Source organism: Diplotaxodon limnothrissa, linkage group LG12, assembly GCF_057381915.1.
Source record: "Diplotaxodon limnothrissa isolate DT_005_m linkage group LG12, D_limnothrissa_male_GT1.1, whole genome shotgun sequence".
NCBI lineage: Eukaryota > Metazoa > Chordata > Actinopteri > Cichliformes > Cichlidae > Diplotaxodon > Diplotaxodon limnothrissa.
The window spans coordinates 38924096-38939431 of record NC_140607.1 but is presented as its reverse complement, the minus strand read 5'-3'; the positions used below and the strand labels follow the sequence as shown (position 1 = coordinate 38939431).

General features: G+C 40.8%; 1 protein-coding gene across 2 annotated transcripts; it reads left to right on the top strand.

Moving 5' to 3' along the window:
• The first annotated feature begins 816 nt into the window (after positions 1-816).
• Positions 817-7378, top strand: LOC146621894 (GTPase IMAP family member 8-like). 2 transcript variants are annotated; one of them, XM_085367601.1, is made up of 4 exons: positions 817-835; positions 1835-1879; positions 4502-5710; positions 5811-7378. In XM_085367601.1, the coding sequence occupies exons 1-4, from the start codon at positions 817-819 to the stop codon at positions 7376-7378; spliced, it is 2841 nt and encodes a 946-aa protein (XP_085223727.1). The 2 variants fall into 2 exon arrangements, with proteins under 2 accessions (XP_085223727.1, XP_085223728.1); XM_085367602.1 differs by lacking the exon at positions 1835-1879 and having other exon boundaries at positions 4502-5649; positions 5804-7378.
• Positions 7379-15336: the final 7958 nt, after the last annotated feature.

The following is a 15336-nucleotide window of genomic DNA, read 5'->3' as shown; positions in this document are numbered from 1 at the left end:
TGATCCAGGTGATGTGGTCTATAGTTGGTCGTTTCTGTCCGACTGTTTGGAATAATCTTAGTCCAATTATGCACTTGAATGCAGCACACATGAGTGGATCAAATGGATCCATCATAATATTCTTTAATTAAAACTCATTCAAGTAATATCTTCTTGTGCACAGTAGGCTTCCTGAAAGCATAAATGATCTCTGAGGTTGAGAACGTGAAATAAATCATCCATGTGTATAAAACACTTCTACATGTGTTCAGACTGAGGTCCCCTGATTCTTCAATCTGGTTGATCAGTCTTGGCCTTTAAAAAGACTTCAATTTCACTTATTAATGGTGAAAGATATGATCCCTCTTTCAGCCGTTACTCATGATGTGGGCGACCGTGGCTCAAGAGTTGGCAGTTCGTCTTGTAATCGGAAGGTTGTCGGTTCAAGCCGGGGCTCGAACCGACGGTCTCGGTCGTTGTGTCCTTGGGCAAGACGCTTCACCCGTTGCCTACTGGTGGTGGTCAGAGGACCCGGTGACGCCAGTGGCCCCAGGGCAGCTGTGGCTACAATGTAGCTGCCATCATCTGTGTGTGAATGACTGAATGTAGCAGAAAGCACTTTGGGGTCCTCGGGGACTAAGTAAAGCGCTATACAAATACTATTTACCATGGCTAAATGTAACTTGTGTTACACTCTTTTTTTCTGCCGTTCCATTCGAACCATTCATGCTTACAGCCCTTTGTCCACCTACCATCACATGTGGTGTGACTCAAAGAACCTAAAATACTTTTTTTTCCTTCCAGTTCATCCCCAGGTCTTTTCAGAAAATCGACATCATGGCAACCAAAACAGCTGGTGAGTCCACTCACATGTTATTGATCAGCAGTGAGGATTTTGCACTCACACCGTCCACAGAGAGTAGATTTAGAGAGTAACTGTAACATCTGTTCAGGTATTGGAAGTGAAAGCACACAACAAACAGGTGCAGCAGCAGAGTGGAGCAGGATCCAACTGCCATGATCACACTGTGCTGCTGGTTTTAGGAGCAACGTTGGCTGATAAACATATCCAACATGCTCACAGTACATGTCGCCCTGTTCTGCCAATATAGTTACTCGTTCATTTTCAGTCGCTTCACTTGCTGAAAGAATGAATGTAAATAAAAAATAAATAACTGAAAGCTGCTTGAAGGCACCTTAAATAGCTCCCTGATCCACCAGGCAATCAGGAACAGGTGGATTATCACAGACACACACTCCAGGGTGAATTGTATAATTAGTCCACCCACACGAAGTACGAAAAGAAAACAGGATAACAAAAACCCCTGACAAAATGGCTTCTTGCCCACAACAAGAAACACAAAGAAGCTGGATTAAGGAAGCCATGCTTGTAAATACTTCACTCAGAGACAGTGATATGCTGAGATACTTTCTTGGTTTGTTTTGGAATCCAAATTCGGATTTCTTTAGTTTCTCCAGTGACCACTTAGGAACAAGAAATAGATTCATGGTATTGTTAGTGATACTGGGATGTGCAGAAAAAAGATGTTATGTTACTGTGGAATATTGCTCCATCTTTGAAGATGATCAGAACTTTTTAAAATTGGGGTCAAGTTGATACGATACATAAAACAACCAAAAACAACTTGGGATAAAATCTCTGCTTCTAGTCTTTTCTCACCGGCTCAGGGTCCAATCTTTAAATTTAATTGAGATGGTATGAATTGATTTCAGTCAAGTACACTAATTACTTGGCATATCAGAAGTAGAGACCTCATGACACATTCCTGTAACACCAAGAGATTTCCCACATTTAAGTGTTGAAGGATAACTTGAGTTCTTTATGTTTTTGCAGAGGATTTCCAAAAACCAGAAGATAGCAGCTATGACATCAAGGACTAAGTTGAACTAACAACATTGATGTATCATGAGTAAAATAAAAATCAATTCATTTAAAGTATTAGTTATAATGCCAAAAGCTATATAATTTAGGAAGGGAGGGATAAAGCTCTACTAATCCTACAATGACATTCCCCTCCTGTGTTGTCAGGCATCAGCCAACCAGATTTTAATCTGAAAATCTTAGAAATATGGTATCTAACCAGATTCTTACTCTGGTAAGAACAACAGTCAACAACAGTCGCCTCAAGGCGCTTTATATTGTACAGTAGATACAGAGAAAAACCCAACAATCATATGACCTGAAAACTGAAGGCTCTGCCTCCCATTCTACTTTTAAATACTCTAGGAACAACAAGTAGGCCTGCAGAGCGAGAGCGAAGTGCTCTAATAGGGTGATATGGTACTACAAGGTCATTGAGATAAGATGGGGCCTGATTATTTAAGACCTTGTATGTGAGGAGCAGGATTTTGAATTCAATTCTGGATTTAACAGGAAGCCAATGAAGGGAAGCCAATACAGGAGAAATCTGCTCTCTCTTTCTAGTCCCTGTCAGGACTCTGGCTGCAGCATTTTGGATCAGCTGAAGGCTTTTCAGGGAGTTTGTAGGACATCCTGATAATAATGAATTACAGTCGTCCAGCCTGGAAGTAATAAATGCATGAACTAGTTTTTCAGCGTCACTCTTATATTATACTCGTCTCAGGATATTTCTAACTTTAGAGATGTTGCGCAAATGGAAGAAAGCAGTCTTACTTATTTGTTTAATATGTGCGTTGAAGGACATGTCCTGGTCAAACATGACTCCAAGGTTCCTCACAGCGTTACTGGAGGCCAAGGTAATGCCATCCAGAGTAAGGATCTGGTTAGCCACCATATTTCTAAGATTTTAAGGCAGAGTACAATAACCTCAGTTTGATCTGAATTAAGAAGCAGAAAGTATCATGAACCAACAGCTTTGCCCAGGAAAGTGGACCCAAAAACGCAGACAAACATGGGCGTGGAATGCTTACAGTGATATTTATTTGAAAAGGTGGCCAAAAGTGACGAGGGGCCCAAAAGGCTAGTGGCAGGAACGCGGAAGAGGTTAGAGAGGCGAGGGGATATTCTGTAACAGATGGAGAGGTAGTTAAAATCGAAAGAGAAAACTAGAGCTTGATAACTAGAAACTGGAGAATAGTTCGCCTTACTGTGCCAGTCATGGTTCGTTTCACTGAGGAGAGGGGAGAGAGGTCCGTGGGAAGCTTCTGGAGGGTCTCAAGCTGAAGCGTGGAGGTTAGAGGGCAGGCAGGCGAGCCGGCTGGGAGACAGGGACTGTCCCAGTAAGGTGAAGCCAGGGTTGAAACTCCGCTGAATGAAGGGAAGACAGGAATTACTCCAACAGATAAATCACACAAGGAAAACCACAAAGGGAAACGTAATTTACCACCAAGAAGAGTAGAACAAACTGGCAAGGAGGGGCCGGTTGAGTCAGCTGAAGTAGGTCTCCCGCTGATTGCTCGCAGCTGAGGCTCACTTGAAGCACTGAAGTCCCTGCCCCAAAGGGATGGCTCAGCAGCCACACAAGGAAAACCCCCTCCAGGCACTCCCACGGACCATGACAAAAAGTTAGTGGCCATCCCAATCTTTATGTCTTGTGACATTCTTGACATTTCAGACTTGGAAGTGCTAATTGTCATCCTAATTGTGTCACACCACACTAGTGCAAACTGGAAGTCAGTCCCTTGCAAAATCAACAAAATCAAAAATCAGATAAGATAAAAGTTTATTAATCCCTCGGGTGGATTACTCTGGGAAATTCGGTAAGATCAGAGGTAAAATCAGAGATTATACCCTGAGACCATTGATCCCAGCACCTAATAAGTGTGTAGCCCTTGAATGCACCTAAATATTCTGTCCAAAAAATTATAAACAGAATCAGTGACAAAGGACAGTCCGGTGCCAATCTGCGGGGCCAACAACCCTTGGAGAGGAACCTTCTTTTGGGGGGAGGGTTCTCTGATAAAAAGGTCCTAATCTCTGGTCCTATGGGTCTTACCCAGCTGCACCCCTGCACCAGCTGGAGTACTAACTACCTAGAAATTGTCCAGGTGTCTTTCCTCGTAACCCTGATAAGATAAACCAAACCTGAATAGCCTTGTAGGTCAAGTCATATCAGTCCCACCTGTTAATGGTAGGTCCCCTATTGACTGAGCCACTTGTAGTTTCTGGGTGTATTTCAGAGGCCCCAAAGAAAGGTTATCATATGTTATAATATAAAGGGCTAGCGTTGACATCCTGTACATTTCCACTTTTGAGTAAATAAGTTGTTTCATTTCTTCTACTTAAGTAAATCAAGTTTGTACTTTTGCCACCTCTGCCCAACAAAATCACGGTAGTGCCTTTAAAACATCTGCATGAGCTTATCCTCCTAAATAGAGAGCTGATATGGCTTTTCAACTAATCAAGAAACCATATCAGAAAGTGAAACTGCCAGCGCTATCACTAAGCAACCTGTTTTAAGACAAATTTGTAAGTGATTATTTCTCAAGTGAAATGATTAACAATTACAAACTATTTAATAGAATGTGACATAAATATGTGTTTCATAATTTTTGAGGCAATTTACATTGTTTTTTGCAGCACGTGAACTCAGGATAATGCTGTTTGGAAAAAGTGAGAACAAAAAATCAGCCCTGGAAAAGCTCCTCGTTGGGAAAAAAGAGTCTAAAGGTTTTGGAGGAAAGCAATCTGGTGCTGCCTCTGGAGAGAGGAACAGGAAACCTCCCACAGTTGTAAAAACTCCCGACATCTTCAGTCTGCCTGTGGATGAGCTGTTTAAAGTGATGAAGAGCTGTGTGAGTCTCTGTCCTCCTGGACCAAACGTTCTGCTGCTGTTAGTCAAACCTTCTGATTTTACTGAGGAGAACAGACAGACTCTGAATTTGGTCCTGAGCTTGTTTGGTCAAGATGCTTTTAATCACTCCATCGTCATCCGAACGCATAATCAGGAAGGGAATAAGTCAGTGGATAAACTTATTGAAGAATCCAAACAAAAGCAGCACTACATTAATTTTGACAGGAAAGACTCCTTCTCAGATTCCTCAGAGTTGATGGAAGAAATGAATGAGATGGTGAGTAAAAACTGGGGAAAATATCTAACGTTAAAAGAAGAGGCTAAACCCAATCTGAAGTCCAGTCTGAACCTGGTTCTGTGTGGGAGGAGAGGAGCAGGGAAGACGTCAGCAGCCAAGGCCATTTTAGGTCAGACTGAGCTTCATTCAGCCTCCAACTCATCAGAGTGTGTTAAACATCAGGGAGAAGTGTGTGGACGTTGGGTTTCCCTGGTGGAGCTGCCTGCCTTGTATGGAAAACCTCAGGAGGCAGTGATGGAGGAATCATTCAAGTGTATCTCCCTCTGTGATCCTGAGGGTGTCCATGCCTTCATCCTGGTCCTACCTGTGGCTCCCCTCACTGATGAAGACAAGGGAGAGTTAGAGACCATCCAGGATGCATTCAGCTCTCGAGTCAATGACTTCACCATGATTCTGTTCACTGTGGACTCAGATCCTACAGATCCAGCTGCTGAAAATATATTAAGTATAGACAAAGACATCCAGAAGCTTCTTCAGACGTTCGGACAAAGACATGTGGTTCTCAACATCAAAGACAAACAGCAGATTACAAAGATGTTTGAGGTTGTGGACAAAATTAGTGATGCCACAAACAAACCACACTGTTATACAAAGACAACATTTCTACATGCACAGATGGACAAAGTCTTACAACAAGATAAATCCATACAGATGCAACATGATGAACTTGAGAAGCTGAAGACGAACATGATGACTTGTAAGTAGTTTAGATTTTAATATTTTTATGTGTTCAGTGACCCAAAGAGTTTTAATCCAGCAGTATACAAGTTTTAACTCTGATTGTTTTCATGTTTTAGGTGATGAAGTTGAAGGAAAAGACTCAGATTGTCTCAGGATTGTGCTGATTGGGAAGACCGGCTGTGGAAAGAGCTCTACAGGAAACACGATTTTAGGAAACGACAAGTTTATAGCTGCATCAAGTCAAATGTCGGTCACAACATATTGTACGAAGGCAGAGGGTGAGGTGGACGGTCGTCCTGTTGTTGTGGTCGACACTCCTGGTCTGTTTGACACAGCTCTGTCCAATGAAGAAGTTCAAGAAGAGCTGGTGAAATGTATCAGCCAGCTGGCTCCAGGACCACATGTCTTCTTGGTGGTGATAGGGGTTGGTAGATTCACAGCAGAGGAGAGAGAAACGATCAGGCTCACTAAAAGATTCTTTGGGAAGAATTCAGAAAAGTTCACCATCATCCTTTTTACCAGAGGAGATGATCTGGAGCGTCAGGGAGAGTCTATTGATGATTATATCAAGAACAAATGTCATGATTCCTTTAAGAAGCTGATCTCTAACTGTGGAGGAAGATACCATGTGTTCAATAACTCTGACAAACAAAACTGCACACAAGTCAGTGAGCTGATAAAAAAGATTGACACCATGGTGAAGAACAATGGAGGAAGCTTCTACACCAATGAGATGCTGCAAGAGGCTGAAGCAGCAATAAAGAAGGAAACGCTTAGGATCCTGAAGGAGAAGGAAGAAGAGATGCAGAAGGAAAAGGAAGAGATTGAAAGAAAACATAAGCAAGAAATGAAAGCAATGAAAATAAGAATGGCAGAAGAGAGAGAAAAATCAGAAAAGGAGGGAAAACAGAAAGCTGAAGAACTCGAGGAAATGATGAACAAAATTAAGGAAGAACAAGAGAAGAAGAAAAAAGAAGAAGAAATGAGAGAAAAGGAGGAAAAGGAAAAGGACACTGGAGAAGAAAGATATCGACAACAATTCAAAGAAGAACTTGAAAAGTTGGACAGACAAATTCATTTGGAAAAAGAGGCAAAGGAAAGTGTCGACAGACAGCTGGAAGAGACCAGAGAAGAGATGCAACGAAAACAAGAAGCCTGGGAGAAAGAACGAAGAGAAGAGCGAGAGAAACAAAGACAAGAAGATGAAAAGAGACGACAGGAGGAGGAAGAAAGAATAGACAAACTGCTGGAAAGTTACAAACAAGAAAAAATAAAATACGAAAACAACAAATTACAAGAGGAACAAATAAGAAGAGAAATGGAAATAACAGAGAACAATCATCAGAAAACACTGGAGGACCTAAAGAAGAGCTATGAAAGAAAAGCCAGACAGAAAGCAGAAGAGTTCAACGAATCCCAAAAGAAACACATGGATGAATTAAATGCTCAGCGGGAAGAACACGTGAAGGAAATGAACGACTTAGTGAAACGTGTGACCAAGAAGAGCGAAAACCTGAGAAAGATCAAACATCTAGTGGAAAAACATGAAAAACAAATGAGGGATGCAAAAACTGAGGAGGACAAGGACGAACTACAGGAAAAACATGAACAACAATTAAGTGAATTGATGCAAAAAATCTTAAGTGATGAGGTCAGTGAAGCATCAGGCTGCAGCATTTTATGACGAGAAATGAATGATTTCAGTTGTTTTTCTTTCATTTGTACTGGGAAAAAACGTTAAAGAAGCACCGATTTGTTGTTCTGCACGTTTTAAATGTTTGGGATTTCCTCGCAACAGCAAATAATTCTGACTGGGTGTCATCGAACCTGCCTTAAACACAGTGTCGGACTCCAGTCTCACCATTAAACCACAAGTCACTATCCCAACATTACCAAAGCTTCTGACTGGTTAAACTAACTCCAAAGACTGAATAGGTATTAGTTGCTAAAAGACCCACGTGGAACCAGCATGTTCCACTCTGTCTCAGCTCATTAATCTGCCACCTGGCAGAGTGGAAGCTATGGTCAGTGTTTTTCCAGCAAATAAATGTTTTTATCATAATTGACTTCAAAATAGAAACAGAGGATAAGTTGCAATGATGCAGGAAAAACAAATTATTTTCAAATAAGTAAAGAACAGAACAGTTATCAGTGTGACTTTGTCATTCTAATGTTATCATTGTGTGTATGTTTGTGTGGGCGGGGGTATTAAATGTTTGATCACAAAGAAAGACGACACACATTTGGTGATCAGGTACCTTTATTCTTGTCTTTTTTTTGAAATTATGAATCAAATAATTTTTCCTGGGCTGAGCTCTTTAAGTACCAGGATTTTCATTTAAGTTGTTAGTTTTGCTCTGTACTGCACTGTAAGTTGAATCAGTCATTTTAATCTTTTCTGATTTGTTTTCTGTAATGTTTGGTAAAAATCTGGAGAGTGTGTGATTTGATTTATTGTATTTTATTGGGAATAGTTCTATTTTTATTGTGTTTATTTGTTTTGGGTTTTTTCATACATGTTGTGTAATCAGTAATTATCGAGTTTTATTATAAAATCTCATTATTTTTTATTAAATAGTCAGATATATGACTGTAAAGTTTAGATATTATTTATGCCTCTGCAATATCTAATTATAACAACATTTACTCAATTATCATTGAAAATAATCAGATACAGTAGATAATATTTGACTTTATTTTGATAAATGTCAAATATAAATTCTTTGCTTCATAATTAGTGACATAACGAAGAATAACAGTATTTTATGCATCTGTTGATTTTCCAAATACTGAGTGTTTCCCTGTGATTCGTGTGGATGGTACTTAAATGATGAAACAAAGCATCTTCATTCAGATTTTGATTTCATGTTTTCTTTAATTTCATTGAAGATCCTGTCAAATCAAACTGAGCTTCCTAATCCCCACACCCACTCTGACACATGTGTTTTGCAGCAGTTTAATTTCTGTCTGTCAGCAACATTAGCATGGAACGTAGTGCAGAACAGGAAGAGAAAGGAAGATTGCAGTTATCACAGATCCATAAAACTTTAGAATTTGTAACCGGTGCTCTGGACTTGGTGGGAAATGTGCTTTTTGAGTGGATTTTTTTTTTTTTTTTGAAGAGTTACAAAGCCAGTTTAAGACCTAAAACAATTTGAAATCCTTTGAATGTGTAGCTGCATTTGCAGCCTGATGCTCTCAACTCAGCACTAAATGCGTGAGCAGCTCTCCACTTAGTCTATGCTGGCAGTAGTGCTAGATGGTCACATAGAGGAAGCATTAAGGCTATGAGCTGTGCAATGGCAAGGTCTATATAACACATAGAGGTTGTGCAGGTATATTAATATAAACACTGACATTGACTTGTGTGTGATATTTTAAATCTTTTTGAAACTATAATTTCATTCAGTGTCTTGATCTTCATCATATTTATGTGAGTCTTTGATTATTACCAAAGTCCTTAGGCCCAATCATACTGAAAGAAATAAGTCTTACAAGCTGCTGTACACTTTTGGCTATGACTATTTGTGTTTTGACACCTTTGTTGGGTATTTTCATAGGAATGATGAGGATGGATAATGAGGAAGGCCACAGATGGATTCCTTTGTTGGTGTATTATAATCTAAAAGTTAACTCCCTTTGCATGTGTAACCTGATAACAGGTCGCCCCTCCCCCAATTCAATTATCATTGCACTCTTTCTGCACTTGCTGTGCTTACACTACAGTCGGGAATATATTCCATTAAAGTTGTTGACTTTCAGAAACTGCTCTAAAACTGCTCTGAATTTAAAGATACTGACAGTGATGTACACTGTGTTGTTGGTATATATGTATCAATCTAATAAACTCAAACCTACACCATCCTCCCTATTCCGGTATTCTGACTGCTTGGTCGAGTTAACCTCCTGATCTATCTACAGCACATGGTGGAAACCTGAAATCAAGACAGAGAAGACTAGAGGTGAGATATGATCATTACTCAATATTAAAAATAATAAATGACAGATTTAGTGATATTTTCATAAATTATTTATCTACCACATCAATTAACAGCATGGCAGGGCAAAATATTTTTTCTAACATGGAAAAAGTGAAAGGAGACAGAAAGACGGGTGAGACTTAAATAGTCTCTTGGCTCTCGGAGGAGGCGGACACATCTTTCACCCTCTCCTTCCCTTATCTTCCCTGCTTGCTGCTTCTATCTCCTTATCTGGTCTCGTCTGACTCTAACCCCGAGAAAGCCTCTATCTCCCTCTTGTTCTCTGAAACCTAAAGAAGAGTTATGGATTTGATCAACTGGTCCCTTAATGCAATTGACACTCTATTCTTGACGAGAAGCCGAGGTTTGGGAGAGTGTCTTGGAGGGACGTTCCCTGCTGGATACACAATGGATGGGTGGCAGAAGTGCCACGTTGTGTGCCTGGCAGGACTGTCTACTGAGGACATTGAGAACATCTACCTATTTGGAACCATAATAACGGGGCTCTTGGTGATCGTAGCTGGCTCGGCCCTGGCTTATCTGAAATTGGAGAAAGCGGTGACTGCTGTTCAAACCGCCACAAAGCTGGCAGGTATGATCGAAAATGTGGGAAGAGCTGTGAGTACTCAGACTGTTCTTACTGAACGCAATATGGAAAACATCTTGGACGAGCTCACGGCTCTTAAACAGATGATACAACAGGAGACCAGTGATGACATTAAGAATAACTGTAAAACTGATGCAGTTTGTTTGTCCCAAAACAACATTTACAGCATCTCTCATGCGGCTACCCCCACACCTGCGTAGGCTGTGGACTGTTGATCTTTGACTAATAGGCAAAAGGACACTCTCTCAGGCTGAACACAAGATATACATTCCAACACACATGTACACTGATACTGATACACCCACACCACCACCCTCCCTTGCCCGAATCCAACGCCTCCTTCCATGCTTTCCTCCCATCCAATGTGGACAGCGGCTCAGCCAGAAGCGCAATCACTAGATTGCAGCATCCCAGATGCAGCTGTTCCACCATACCCTTCATCATGGCACTATTGTGCTATGGTATCATGATGAAGGGTATGGTGGCGCATGTGTTTGGCTCTGCCGCTGCCGGGTGCAGTTTGCTCCACTACTTTTGTGTTATTTTTTTTCTGCTTTGCTGTTCTCATTTAGTTTTAACGATGTATTGGCTGCGTTGGTGTATGATCGTCTGGCTTTGCTATCTATCCCATCTTTTATGATGCCTCATGATGTCTCTTCGTCCTCCTTCGGCATTTTCCACCCTCTTCCATCAGCTGGATCCTCGTCAGGTGATTTCGGCGGATCCTCTAGACCACGGAGAAGGAGAGTGAGAAGAGGAGGCTTTCAGGTAAAGCTCAGGCTTTACTGGCTGCGGGGTTCGGCTGGGAAGTGACACCGAGCGTGCCTTGTCTCCTGTGCTCAGAGAAGCTCCATGGAGGTGGACTTGTTTTCCACGTCCCTGTTTGGATACGCTGGGCCCGGCTCTTTGAGACTGGCCTGCCTGGGGAGGGTTTATCCAGACTCTTCTGCTGGCTGGCTTTTTCTTCCCTCGGATTCTATGAGCAAGATGGTTCAAACCCTGAGTATCTACGTCCTTTAACTTGAGCCTCCGCAAATACGGAGGCTTCTACTTCGCTGAATATGGCGCTTTTTTAACCTCGATCTCTGTCTAATAAATCATTCTTGTTGAATGATTTTATATTATCTAAAAAACTGGATTCTTTTATTCCTAACTGAGACCTGGCAGTGGGACGTAGACTATTCGTCATTTGTTGAACTCTGCCCGGATGGCTATACTTTTATTACCCAGCCTAGAGTTTTTGATCATTCAACCAATCTTTTGAATAATTATTGCCTTTCTATTTTAGCTGAAATTTATCCGGTTAAAACGAGGAAAGTTTCTGCTTGCAAATCTCCTCCTTGGCTAAATGACAGTATTCCGTTGTCTAAAACATGATTGTCGTAAAGCAGAGCGCAGGTGGAGGAAAACTCACCTAAATGTTCATCTCCTCTACCTAAAGGACCTTTTAGCTTCTTTTAATAATGTGATCAGAGATGTGAGGGCTGCCTATTTCTCACACTTGGTTACAAAGAGCAGAGGTAATCCTAAGGTGCTATTCAACACCATTTGTGGCATTGTTACTCTTGCTCTACCTGTGGCCCCTATTTCATGCAGGGCTTTCTAAAAAAGCCTTAAAGTGGTGACGTCTCTCCCAGAGCTCCAGTTCAGTGACATCTACATGTATCTTGTAGAGAATCGCTCACTTTACACTGCTGCCAGCATGAGAGCTTACCTAGTACGGACAGCTACATTTGTTTTACATCTGGATGGAAACAAGAAGAACAAGAATAGTTAAAACAACGGTAGCTAGCTTGAACAAACTACCATAAGTAATTCTTGAACTATGTTGATTTGGACAAATACTACATGATAAAAGGGGCAACTGGTGTGATTTGGCCTGTAAGCCAGGGTTAGGAAAGGTGTGTTCACATGTTGGTGCCTTACTCTGAGCTCTTCTGTCACCTGTAAACAAACGCAACTAAGAGCACAACAGGTTTCTGGAAGTTAAACTAAAAGATGTTTAAAGGAAGGCTGGAGAGCAAATGGCCACATTACTGTTTTTGCCCGCCAAATGGGTGGGTCCCAGTAGCTCTGCCATCATGTGAAAATAATGGATAATTATAACTTCCACCTTAAAATTATGTAGTATGTAGTCCATTAATAGACATAGATTAATTAATTAATTAATGGCAGGACTTCTTTGAGGAGTCTTGAAGGGATGGGGTCTAAAAGTCACATTGATGGTTCGGAGGAAGTCATTACTGAAGCTAACTCAGAAAGATCAATTAAAGAGAAAGAGCCAAAGGAAATATTAATAGTTTTGAAGGTAGCTGTACATAATGTTTCATCTGTGAGATGGTTATGAGTATCGTTTTTGGCAAGAAGAAGAAGAATGTCCTTGGTTTGAAGCCAGTGTGGGCCTTTTTGTTTGGAGTTTGCATATTCTGCCCAATTCTACGTAGGTTCTCTCTAGGTATGCTGGGATATTCATACACACCAAAGACATGCTTGTGAATGTGAGTGTGAATGGTTGTCTGTCTCTATGTGTCTGGGATAGGCTCCAGCTCACATTATGGCCCATCCCCATGACGTTGAAGTGGACAAGTGGAAGAAATTGCCTGGATGGATATCATATAAAACATTTCTGTGACCACCACCAGAACTTATTATTCCAGGTTGGTTTTTGGATGTTTTGACCTTCAGTCTTTATCGCTTCCAAGCAGTACACATGTTGTGTGCCCATCTACAGGTGTACAATGTACAGCCCTGGCATTCTGTTTGATTTATTGAAGATTGTATTGCCTGATATGCTCATGTCATATTTTGCAAAGGGGAAGAGTCGCACTTCTAACAAAATCACACATACATGTTGCATCCAAGTAAAGTGAACAAGCTTTTTAGTTTTTTAACAAAAATCTCCAAATTTTGAGTAACATTTGAGCAACACATCAAGACATCATACAGAACAACACAGCCAAATTCCGCTTCCTGGGTACCACCATCACCCAGGACCTGAAGTGGGAGCCCACCATCACCTCCGTCATCAAGAAAGCCCAGCAGAGGATGTACTTCCTGAGGCAGCTGAAGAAATTCAACCTGCCAACACGGACGATGATGCAGTTCTACACTGCAATCATCGAGTCCATCCTCACCTCCTCCATCACCGTGTGGTACGCTGGAGCCACTATCAGGGACAAACAGAGACTGCAGCGTGTTGTGCGCTCTGCTGAAAAGGTGATTGGCTGCAGACTCCCATCTCTGCAGGACCTGTACACCTCCAGGACACTGGGGCGTGCAGCTCGGATCTCAGCTGACCCTTCTCACCCTGGACACAGTCTGTTTGACCTGCTCCCCTCAGGCAGGAGGCTCCGGTCCATTCGCACCAGAACCTCTCGCCATAAGAACAGTTTCTTCCCCTCTGCTGTTGGACACATGAACAATAACCACATGACTGTTCCCACCCCTAACACATGACCCTACGCTGTGTCACTGCATCATTCCATGTTTGGCACTGATCACCACCTGCACTCATGTATATATCTTTCTACGCAGCACTTTTAATTCTTATTCTCATGTATATCTCATGCACATATCTTTCTACATAGCACTTTTAATTCTTATTCCTACTTTTATTTTTTTTCATGTCTATTTAACCGCAATTTATGACAGTATGTTTGCACTGAAGCACCGCAGCAATTTCCTAATGTTGTAAACCTGCTCAACATTTGGCAATAAACCCCCTTCTGATTCTGATTCTGAAGTGGAATAAGATTCAAGATACTGTTCTTGATGCATGAAACAGGCCTGTTTCATGCATTTATTTTTAAAATAATTCAGTTGAAGCATGGTTGAAAAGCTTTTGTCAGATGAAAGTTATTTCTGTGACCATTGTGGGTTTTTCTTTCATTGACCAAAGGGTACCAACAATTTTGTTCACGTCTGTATACATAGTTAGAATACATATACATAGATGTTGCCCACCTGTGGTAAACAGGAAGCTGTGGGTGGAAATATTACTGTATCTATGTACCGCATGTATTATGTTCTGTCTGCAGAGTGTGCTGCCGGCAGGAAATGAGACATAGTCAGACGTGGGAACGGTGGGCGAAGCAAGCAGTCTAGCTTTTAAAAATTCTGTTTCTGTTTCTGGCTCATTCTGTGTGATGTGCACTTTCTTTTCTAGATAGATTTAAATAAACAAAATTCAAAGCACTGTGTTTTAGTGTTAGTTAAGCTGGATCATTTTAACATTTTTAACTGTACAGAATGGAGAGAACTGACTTTAAAATAGTTGTAAATGTGTATTGCATGATCAGTGGAGGAATAAGAAAAACTGTATGTAAATGAATACTCACAAATCCATGTTCCACTTCACACAAACATGAAACTATTTGGACACAAATGTGCACAACTTGAATAAATTTTGATTCATACACAGATTTAGAAAGCCACAACAACATGAAACATGACTATTACTCAGGTGAGCTTTTCAACAGTAATGTGGAAATGGCAGGTGCTCTATCAGTCATACACACCAACAGTAGAAAGACGCAGAAACTGCACAAAACAGGAATATTTATATCAGTTCATAGAGTTTAATGTTTTTTCTGTATCTGAGACTAATAACAAAGACTATGATGTGACTAGTTTAAAGTTAAAAGGACCAATAGAAATGGAGAAGCAGTTTCCCTGTCTGTTGGTGGAAAGCACAGAAAATATGTTTTTAACTGTAGAAACTGTTGATGAGAAATATCAAGTATATCTTTTTAGTTGTGTATCTAGAACGCCAGGTAGCTTCACTGATCCACTCAGTAACAAATTGATTGGTATGTTTGACAAAGCAAATAAAAACAAGGTGAAAACAATGTGTAGTAATTTTTATACTGACTTGGTAAATCCACACAAAGGGACCAATGATTTTATTAATACAGTGTACAGGAAAGCCCTTTTCTGTAGTTCTTAAACCAAACTGATTAACATCTGATTCGGCTACATGTAGAGTTCAATATAATCATGTTCACAGGAAGTAGTGAACATGATTAACTGAGACAGAGAAATGAATGTATTTGGTGA

Bases quoted from the DNA above. Each gene is read 5' to 3' on its own strand.
- LOC146621894 (XM_085367601.1), top strand. The intron at 1,880-4,501 runs AAGTTGAACTAA...TGTTTTTTGCAG, and splicing joins CAGCTATGACATCAAGGACT to CACGTGAACTCAGGATAATG. The intron at 5,711-5,810 runs GTAAGTAGTTTA...TTCATGTTTTAG, and splicing joins GAAGACGAACATGATGACTT to GTGATGAAGTTGAAGGAAAA.